The sequence below is a fragment of the Rasamsonia byssochlamydoides genome (assembly GCF_041956645.1).
Source record: "Rasamsonia byssochlamydoides strain NRRL 3658 unplaced genomic scaffold VTN77scaffold_59, whole genome shotgun sequence".
NCBI lineage: Eukaryota > Fungi > Ascomycota > Eurotiomycetes > Eurotiales > Trichocomaceae > Rasamsonia > Rasamsonia byssochlamydoides.
The window spans coordinates 1-10364 of record NW_027192442.1 but is presented as its reverse complement, the minus strand read 5'-3'; the positions used below and the strand labels follow the sequence as shown (position 1 = coordinate 10364).

The 10364-nt window shown below is 48.5% G+C and overlaps 3 protein-coding genes across 3 annotated transcripts; 2 read left to right on the top strand and 1 right to left on the bottom strand.

Annotated features, from left to right (window-relative positions):
• Window positions 1-318: 318 nt before the first annotated feature.
• Window positions 319-1660, bottom strand: VTN77DRAFT_7213 (uncharacterized protein; the record flags this gene model as incomplete). The annotated part of the gene is made up of 5 exons (XM_069423578.1): window positions 319-660; window positions 721-979; window positions 1034-1197; window positions 1274-1458; window positions 1534-1660. 5 exons carry the CDS (start codon window positions 1658-1660, stop codon window positions 319-321), a joined length of 1077 nt encoding a protein of 358 aa, XP_069275440.1.
• A 6598-nt stretch (window positions 1661-8258) lies between these two features.
• VTN77DRAFT_7212 (uncharacterized protein) lies at window positions 8259-9072 on the top strand (the record flags this gene model as incomplete). The annotated part of the gene is made up of 2 exons (XM_069423577.1): window positions 8259-8639; window positions 8704-9072. 2 exons carry the CDS (start codon window positions 8259-8261, stop codon window positions 9070-9072), a joined length of 750 nt encoding a protein of 249 aa, XP_069275439.1.
• A 561-nt stretch (window positions 9073-9633) lies between these two features.
• On the top strand, window positions 9634-10260 carry VTN77DRAFT_7211 (uncharacterized protein; the record flags this gene model as incomplete). Its single annotated transcript, XM_069423576.1, has 2 exons — window positions 9634-9937; window positions 9980-10260. The coding sequence occupies 2 exons, from the start codon at window positions 9634-9636 to the stop codon at window positions 10258-10260; spliced, it is 585 nt and encodes a 194-aa protein (XP_069275438.1).
• Between the last annotated feature and the right edge of the window lie 104 nt (window positions 10261-10364).

Genomic DNA, 10364 nt, shown 5'->3' with positions numbered 1-10364 from the left:
AAACAAGAAACAAGAAACAAGAAACAAGAAACAAGAAACAAGAAACAAGAAACAAGAAACAAGAAACAAGAAACAAGGAAAAAAAAAGGTGCTTCTCTTCTCTTCTCAAGCACCTGCAACGTCTGGTCGTAATGAGGTATCTTTAAAAACCACAAAACAAAAACATAAAAAGAAGCTCGATGAGACTCAGTCAACGAGTCATGTTGCAAACGAAACGTCTGGGAAACAGGCGGCCCGCGAGCCGAAATTCCCAAGGAAAATGAAACAGCCAGCAGGCTCCACTAATAAAGAGCAGGTATTACCACGTCGTACACCTCATCATAAGATGAGCGTATGGAGGTTCTTCTGAATGATCATATCTTGGACTGAGTCCATGGTTGCTTTCAACAAATTCGTGTCCGTAGCATTCGTGTAATGAATGTAGATTTCGCGGTCCGGCATCCGGTTGATACCGCGGAAGCGATCGGCGAAATATTTTGCGGCCGCCTCGAAATCCGTGTTGGGGCCAGTGTAGTCCGGGAAGTGCTTGTTAATAGGCGACACCGCCAGCTTCCCCTTGAAAAGGTCCATCTTATTGAGGAACAGAATGATGGGCTTCTTCTTGAACCATTCGCCGTTTGCCAAGGATTCGAAGAGCATCATAGCTTCGTGCATTTGGTTCTGGTGCCCAAATCGTCAGCAAATGTGGGAAAAGAGAACACATCCAAGCTTGTCACTCACCGCATTCTGGTCCTCAAGCAGGCTCTGATCATACCCAGACAACGCCACCATGAACAGAAGACACTGGACGCCTTCGAAACAATGAATCCATTTCTTGCGCTCGGACCGTTGCCCACCGACATCCATCATTCGGAAGTTGAGCTGTCCCAATTCGAAAAGGGTCTCTGTGATACCTGTCGTTCGAAGACGAGAATGTAACATGTCTTGATTGTCGGGCAGCCAACCGGGGGTGAATAAGCGGTCGAGAGAGTTGAAGAAACTAGAGAGCTGTCAACTTCATTCTGGTAACCAAGAGAAGTCATTCCGCACTTACTAATGCAAATTATCATGAAGAGCAAACTCGTGACCCCGCGCAACCGCTTTCTGCACTCCATTATCTTCCCATAGCTCCTTCATAGCATCTCGGACCCTTGTATCGGAAAATGCTTCATCGATATCGACGTCAGGCTCCGTATTCGCGAGCAATTCCGCTAATGGCTGCAAGTCATTTTCAGTCAGTGCGATGTTTTGAAGGCAATTTTTTTTCGGCCGCTCCAGCCAGAATAGCCCTTACCTTGCTCTTCTCGTTCTCAAATGCTATCTCCTGTGTTTCCATGATTTCCAGCAAAACCTTAAAGGCGACGACAAGATTGGAGTAGATAACCGCTCGAGTCTGGCGACGTTCGTCCTCTGGAAATCCACCCGAGTGGATAATCCGCATTTGTTTTATGATCGTCGACTTCCCCGATTCTCCAGCACCTGGATCAATCGGTTAGCAGGTGGCCGCCGATTATGGTTCTGTGTTCTCGGCACACAGAAGATGGAGCCACATACCGAGCAGTAGAATCTTGACCGTTCGATCAAGCGTCTTTTTATCAGAGCGGAGTTGCCGGTCAATGCTGGCATTGATCCTGGCGGCCTGTTTCTCCTCCGGATCGACTTTCGAGTTCATGCAACCCATGGTGGCGACGTTGAACAGTGGCCTCTCTAGTGCTTCCAAGATCAGTAACTTACAATGACTTTCATTGTATTTGGCAATCACAAAAATCAAGTGTAGACTCTCAATCCCTTGGGTTTTCACAGCTTAGTTCTAAGTCGAGCAGACTCATGGCAATGTTTCTGGAAGAAAATCCACAAAGCCGCCAACTGAAGAACTAAAACCCCTCGAACATGTATACCACGACGCTACGTCACAACCGTGCGAATGTGGTTTAACCTCCCCGACAATTGAAATGAATGCAGTCACCAACCTCAGTAAAATGGGTAGATCAAATGTATTGAACGTGACTTTGACAGTGGGTATATGCCGCAACCAGGTCACCGAATAAAACCTAACCGCGCTCGAGTCGATTGGTAGTCGATACCGCAGTCAGAAGGTGATGTTGAATCGCGAGCGAACCGTGATAAGCTCGGGAACTGAAATCAATTCAGCCGGGCCTGAGCTCCTGTCAGTCGACCACTTTATACTCCAACGTTTTATTTGTTCTCACTCACGCCACTGAGCAGAAAGCAATTGAAGGGGCAAGAGTCCAAAGCTGATTCTGGAAGGTCTGGACTGGCGGTAGAGACGATTGCTGCTGTCAGAAGACGGCGAAGTGATCGATTGACGACACGACAGAGAGAACGGGAGATAAAGTTAATTGATTGAGGAGTGTCTAGAGCAAGCTGTGCATCTCCCGCGCTCTGGCCAGAACACCTGCCGATCGCTTCGGGAATCTCACAAGAAGCGCGAGAAGAAAGAGAGCGACAGGGCGACGAAGATGGGAAATTTTCAGATCGATGGAGCCGTGAGCCGGAGCGCAGGCGATGAAAACATTACTCCGTACGGTACAGTCAGACGGAAGCCAGCAGTGGAGAGGACCAAGACGGTGGTCGGGTGTGACTCGGGCTCGAATTGGACTGATTCTATGAGCATGCACGGACTCCACCACGCAGTCGGAACCTGGAAGAGGGGGAAGCCTTGGAAGGAGACAGTCCGGGAAGGCGCTGCTGTTAGTTCGCTAGGTCGACAGGTTGCCTGCCTGCCATGACTCTGTACGACTCCAAGGGCAGGGACTTCTGTCCTACAGGTAGCGGCACGGGGTCCAGTTGCACGCGTTGAGCCGCTGTGCAGCGCATGGCGTCTCTGGCGTTCTGGGGCGTCTGGCTGCTCTAAAGCCCCCAAGAAGCCCCTAACTGCCACCTAAACGCTGCCGGAGCCAACCGCAACAGCGCTTGTGTCGCGCCCGCAATGCCGGAGCGCTCTAGCGTGCCTGCTTGACAACGGCCATGCACGAACCGCGCTCCTTTTACGAGGTAGGCGACTCCATCAGGACGGAAAGGGACCTGGTGCCGATAGGACGGTGAAAGTATGTGTTATTATTTGTTACGACGAACTACGAGTATTTTGACAGGACTGTCTGGCGACTGATCTAGAAGGACGCAATACAGAATAGATGGCACAGGAGAAAGTGCACACCCAATCGATATCCGATAATGTCCTCGGCACGAGTCAGCTGTAATGCATGTCCAATAGCAAACCCCGTCGATCTGGCCCCTCTTAAGGAACTAGGCAATCGTCCACCCTGCGCCCTATGTGAAACTCTGACCTCCAGAATCCTTCCATTTGGAATCGGAAATTATTCGATACAATCAGTACGACCAATAAGGATTCCTCCTCGCAATAATAACGAGTCCCTATCATATCTCCAGGTATTAATTAATGCCCACAGGTCCACGAGGAAGAGCTCGTGGCACGTGGGTCGTCACCAGTGATCGTGCTGACGGGATCTGGTAGGTGTTCTGATGGAGTATGGAGTATCTGTACTCCGTACGCAGGCAAACGAACTGCCCTCGACCTCGCGCCACCATTCTGTCACATTATACATTCCAATCTGTTGGAAGACGAGTCCCTGCTGGAGCCCGCATAAATAACCCTCTCAGGGGCAACCGCGTAGATGAAGGGCTTCCACGATGGAAAGAATGCAGATGGCAGAACCAGCCAGCTGGAAGGGGAAAATAACGCGCAGATCAGCCATGGTATGCAGAGCTTGATCCCGTCGCGAGAGCTCCTGGTTGGACACCGTTGCGGGCCAAGAGGAAAGGGGGTTTCAGATCACCCTGTTTCAGGATTTTGACAGCTGGTGGAGAGGGCTGGACTGGAACGTGTTTGTGCGGCTCCATCCGGTCTGTCCCGCGGGACGGCTGCGGGCTCTTTTCAGGGGTCTTCCCTTGCCTTTTCCACGGTAAGGAAGCGAATCGGGGTCGAGTTCCCGTAAGGATCCTATCTTTTGTAAAGCTTGACAAAGGAAAGGAGAGGCGAGGAGAGAAGTAACCTCACATTGCTAACTCCACACCATCCTCGAGGGCATTTGAGGGGAAAGGGGTCGTGAGAGATCTGTTAAAGTTCACATGATTCAGGCACAGCACTTACTCCGTAGATAACTAAAAGAACAAGTCGAGTTCTGGTGGTCACGGGTCACGGCCACTGGTATCCGGACAGTGGCGGTGCTCCCCAAATCCCGATCTTGGCTTCCGCACCTTTTTCCAAGGTTCTTTATTTTTATCTTCTGTTTTCTCGATTATTTTGCTCCTTCTCTCCTCCTCGCCTTCCTGGATCCTAATTCGATTGAATTAATCAGATACGTTGAGACACAAAAAGATCTTAGGTACTAGTTTTCGCCGATGTTCATACCTGTACGAGTACAGGTAGGAACCCCGCTGTGTTCTGTTTATGAAAAAGGTTCTGGAAGCATCCCGTACCTAGGTACGGAATCCTTCCTCTTATTGCCACAACGTGTGTGTGCCCTTTAAATGAGGCTAGAAGGCTAGAAGCCAAAAAGAACCATCCCCATCCAACAGCTCCACAGCCATCCACAGCCATCCACAGCGGTCAAGCCAGCGGTTCAACCAAGACGGCATCTCTGGTTCGTTTGGTTCGGTCACTTACAAAGCCACCAGCCTGCTGAGGTGGAGCAAAGATGGAAGAAAAAAGGGACGAACCAAACTTACAAAGCAAACGAAAGCAGCCGCTTCTTTTTGTACGGAGTATGAGCAATAATGTAACACCACTATGCATAGGTTCTTGGCAGCTGTTATTTTTGCCAGGATGGAATCCATGCATGATCGGCGTGGTCTCAACAGTCTATAGCTATGGAGTACTCCGTACGGAGTAAAGTACTCCCTACTCCGTACTTACTGATCCTCCGGAATATTCGAAACCAACAGTTGACCTCGGCCATGTTGCGTGGTTGGGCTGAAGATTTCGACAGCTTCTGCCAAGGCCTTCAGGCTCCTCCTCGACGCTACTTGTTAGTGGCCTTTGCATACGTAGGCTATGCACGGAGTGCAGTAGCAGTAGCACAAGTGCATTCCACGATGGAATTCTTCTCACTACTCCGTAGATCATTTGACAAGGCTACCTTTTTCAGTATTATTGCGTTGCATCTGGTTCATTGTGGTTTTTAGAGGTCCTAAGTTGTACTCCGTATAATGCCAGGTCCTCTGAAGTTTTACTTCTTCAGGATCCATCAAGTCATTGTTGCAATCACTTTTTTTTTTATCCATGGCCTATCTATTGATATCTACGGAGTACATGTACGGAGTATTAGTGTACTCGGTACGGTCCGTACTCCGTATGGAGACAGCTGCCTCACATGTGGTTAATGATGTCAGCCTAGGAGTTTTAGGGTCGGATCTCGCCCGTGAAGCAAACAGTTATCTGAGACAAAGAAGCGGATCGACTTCTGATCTTCTCTAACAATCGTCTCTTAGTCCTGTCAAATAGGGGGTTTAGTCAATTAGTCAAAATAGATCGTCTTCATCGTTTGACAGTTAAAAAAAGACTACTCCGTACGGAGTACCTGTCTGTTGAATCAGAAACAACCAGCGCGAGAGATGGTTGAAGCCGATCATAATGAGCCATCATGGCGTTTGTTGTCTTGATTGGATCCTCAGGCGTGGGAGTCCATTGCCTCCAGGGCTTTCCTTTGGTACGGTCGGGCAGTTTTCATGGGCTGGAAAAAGTCCACCATAGTGTATCACATTTTTGCCCCTTTAATAATGTACTGCAGATCAATGGACCTGACCTTGCTATTGCGCAAGACTTGCAGCATATCACCCATGGTGTGGATATCATGCAGGGCAGCAAACACAGGAAATTAAGCAGCCAGCTTGTTGAAGACACGTACTATTTTCTCAAAGTGTCAAGAGAAATTCAATGTACCTGGGTCATCAAGATGTCAGCGCAATGATGAAAACGATCTACAGTACTCCGTACTTTTACTAACTGACTAGAACTCCTAGTCGACAAGACTGAAGAAAATGGTTAGGAAGATCAAAATCATGGGGATCTACTGTAGGCTGATTATAAGCCTAAGCAACTCATAGGGGGATCAATATGATTCCAGCCCTTCTTTATCTCGGATAACCATTTTCTTCATTAGTGAGATTGCTTTGTTCTTGGAACTGCCAGGCTCTGAACAAGATCATAAAACAGATGCCGAATTAGATATAGATCTAGGTAAGCTCTACCGACCAAAAGCATAAGTATATACGTGTATATATTCACGTGGTGAGTAAACACACACACTCCCATCTCCCATGCAAATATACGAAGCAGGGAGCTAGGTGATATCCATACTCTGCGTTAGAGCCGCAAGGTCCAAAGGATCAGATGGAACGGATAAATGAATTACCTAGGTACTGACTTGAACTTACTATCCGATCAAGGAGTTTATGACAGTTAGTTAAACAACGAGTCCATCGCACCTACCTTACTGGGCACATATCATTCCGTGTTTCCCTCCACCCCCAATCTGTCAAGAACGTGGGTTGTGATGGCTCTGTGCCTCAGTTACTATACATACTCCTGTCCGCCAAAAGCTGGCTGAGGTGTTCATAGCACCTGCGGGTTCCGAGAGGGAGAACCCTGTTATGAGCTTTATTATATGGCACTATCAAGCTGTCACTGAGTTACCTGCTAGGTACTCCGTAGTTAGGTGGGAGTGACGGAAGTTGTTGCCATTTCCATTTCGAGAAATCACGATTTCCCAACAGGGAAGGAACATCTGAAAGAAAGTTTCTTTTCTGGACGTCCCAGTTCTCATACAAGTCCCAACACCTCTGTCGCTCAGATAGCAGGCTGTTTGTATTTCGTCCACCAGCGATTGAAGTAGTTATTTTTTGAGCTTCCTTTCTTAGGCGACTGAGACCGTTATACGAGTTGATTATCCCAGAGCTTCCAGAACAGCCACGTCGTGTGATGTCGGATCTACCCTCGTACCTGGGTACTTCAAAGGACCTAGGTAGGTACTTCGGGGTAGGCACTTTCCTACTAAGGTTATTTTAGGGTAAGCAGGCAGATCCTAGTATAGTCGCAAGCTGAAAATAAGGTTAGAAGGATGGAGGAGTTCGGCAGATTAGGCATTTGCTGCAACTTACCAGCGACCGTAATTAAACAACTACGAGTTAATCTAATCACATGGCTTGCATCGGTGAACATCTCGGGAATTCCTTCATTTGCCTGGTATTTATCTGCAATGTTTCAAGCACATAGTTCGCATCCCACACACAGCTGAAAAGTATTATATATTATAGATTTGAAGCCATGCATACCACAAGGAGCCTTCTATGAAAATACTTGCCTTTTCGAGTATCTCAATCAAGATGATCCCTGTCGATGAGCAGATGTCCAACGAATAGCCTGAACCCATTGTTTCGAGAACGTGCCCCAGGCTGAGGCATCGAATAGCGGGGTGGTGTGCATGGGCATGCACGCAATTTGCATCAGCCTGCGGAGTCGTGGGAGGGCGCTCCAGTGCAAAGTCTCTTTTCTCAAATCTGGAAACATTCCCTGGCCAGCCTTCTTCTTGTCACCACAATCCTACCCAAGCGGCCGGACGTTGCGCAACGAATGGCAACCCAACGTCGGGCATCGGTGACCGTCTGATGTTCGGCCTGGCCACCACCATCCGAACGAGACCCGTGCAGAATTAGAGTCCTGCTAGAGACGTTGACGAGTTCTGCCAGCGCTCTGCCAGGCGAGTCAGCGCAGCACAGGTGGCAGGGGTTGGGATCAGTAAGCAGACAATTTGTATTACCTGAGCCTGCGCTAGGGACGATTGATCTGGTCGAGGACGTCATACCTTCATTCCGGCGTTTTCCAGTCCATCCGTTTATTTAGGTAGGTCTTGTCGCTGTCGGAGCTAGACTGTGGCCCGAAAGAGGATCTAAGGTGACCTACCTAGGCATGGTAATGTATGTAGGTAGGTACCTACCTAGTGAAGTTGGCTGAAGATGGAGGTCGGCTATCAGTGCTCCGGTGAATGTTTTGTTTTGTCTTGTTTTTAATTAATGTCATCTTTTCCAGCACGATACGCTTTCACATCGTAAGAGTTTAGTATTTGGTAGGCGTTTCGCCCCCGTGTTCCTCTGTGTTAGAGGTCAGAAGGAATTCAGCGAATACACCGGTTGTTCTTAGCATTCCCATTTTTTTTTACAGTACAGTATATACCATATCGAGCACGCTCCATATCCGAATACCAACGGCTCACTTTCCCATTTCTGACTTCGACACTCAAATGGAGTCTCCATTTATGAGCTCTCCATTGAGTTCGCCAGACATAACCGCCATGCCTGTCCCGTTTCCAGCATTTTATGACCTCAACTCAGATTCCTCGAATCCCAGTTCGCCAATAGTGGGTGTCACGCTGTTTCGTACTCGTCGCGCTACATGCATATTCTATAGATCGCTCACCTCGTCGCAACAGAATAACAAATCACTTCTCTTCCCTGTCACCTCGCTATCATATAATGTCCCGCTGTATGAAGGCGGTCCGATGGAACTCTATACGCCATTGAAGGAGAAGATGCCCATAGCCACAGATACGGTTGAGGGGCAAAATCGACGGCGAAAGTCCAATCCTGTTAAAGATCCAGAGACCATCGTGAATATGCAATTTGTCAGTGACATCCTCGATATGCATAATATTATTCCCCCGGCTAACCGGTTTGCTTCACATCCAGAGACGCCGTGCGCAAAATCGAGCATCCCAGCACGCCTTTCGCGAGCGGAAGGAGCGACATCTCAAAAACGTGGAGAGCCAGCTGCAGAATCTCCAGGGGTTACACCACGATCTCCTCCAGTCGTATAACCAGCAAGCGCAGGAGGTCTCCCGGCTGAAGGAGCGGATCCAAGAGCTAATGTCGGAAATAGAGAAGCTGCGCAACGATAACGCGAGTGACTCGCAGTCCTTTGACCTGCCAGCTACGTTCGATATGATTCCGTATCCCAGCATGACTTATACCTATACCGGACCCGAATCTTCTTTGAGCAGGAACATGAAGATCAATACGCAAGTAGAATTTCATAAAGGAAGTGATGACACTTTGTGAGATGGTTTCTTTTTTTTTTTGGCCTTGGATTGGGTGTTGGGTGTTTTTTTTTTTCCCTTCCCTTGTGATGTGTTCTACGAGGAATGGCTGGCGTTGTGGGCTTGAAAGAAGAAAGGTTACATCCTTGCGGAGGATTCTTCGTCTTGCTTTAGTTTTAGTTTCCTATGACACGGCAGATGGCGATGGCGGGACCAGGTCTACAAATTCGTCGAACTTTGCAAAGGTGTGACATGTCAGCACATACATACCTACCATGTTGCTGAGTCGTAGTGTGTGAAGTTGAACACGGTTGAGATGCTCACCTCCTCTCCGTCGCATCCCGTCCAATGACGAGATGACTTCGACGGACAATCGCCACCATCAGTCGGTGAGGTAGATTAACACCTACCTCGTCGATGGAAGCAGTTCACTTCTCCAATTTCCTTCTCAGTTCTAACTTTCTACCCAGGCAGGTAGAATTCCAAATTGGGGGTTGCATCCCATGCTGGAAGTCATGCATGTCAGACTTCGCAATCCTTATCCACCAATGGAAAATACAAGTTTTGTGCGCATCTTGAACTGATGTCCTTGGACGGTTGGACGCCTCATACGCTTAACCCTGAAGGGCGATTGCGTCGGGCAACTTTTACCCGGGCACCCCGCCGTCCTGAGTCTACGTATCTAATCGTGGACACGATTGTCGAGTCAGTGGTTTTCGAGGAGTCATTCCGTGATCGGTCTGACTCTAGCCGGCTTCCAATAATGTTCTGGACCCCTGTACCTACGGAGTATGGAGTGCTCTGTCAACTCCGCGGGGGGCTGAACAGAGCTGATTGGCCTCGCTTAGCTCGCTACCTGACCTCGACGTGTGCGGTTGTCTTGTCAAGTCTGCGATGATAAAATGGAAGAGCAGTTTGAATAACGTCAGACATTATTAATAAATTGGTCCTGCCAAATGCGTTAAAATCTCGGAAGTATGTACCCGCTGACCGATGTAACTTCTCAGCCTACAAACAAGGCTTGTCTTGTTTTGTCTCACTGTGCAGCACAGAAACAGCAGCGGCTCTGTTTTACGTCTTTGCATGGCATATGTTTCAAATTTCTTCGATTCTTCCAAGCACCGTACTCCGTATGCTCATAGATGACCGACAGTATAAAGAGTTCTTCTTGTCTTCTCCCGAGCAGGGGAGCTTAAATCACTTTAAGTGATTAACGTAATCGGACACCGAGCTGCCACGGACACCGAGCTGCCACGGACACCGAGCTGCCACCCCAACCATGGCTGAAAGCGCCTAACAATGCCTGCAGATGAA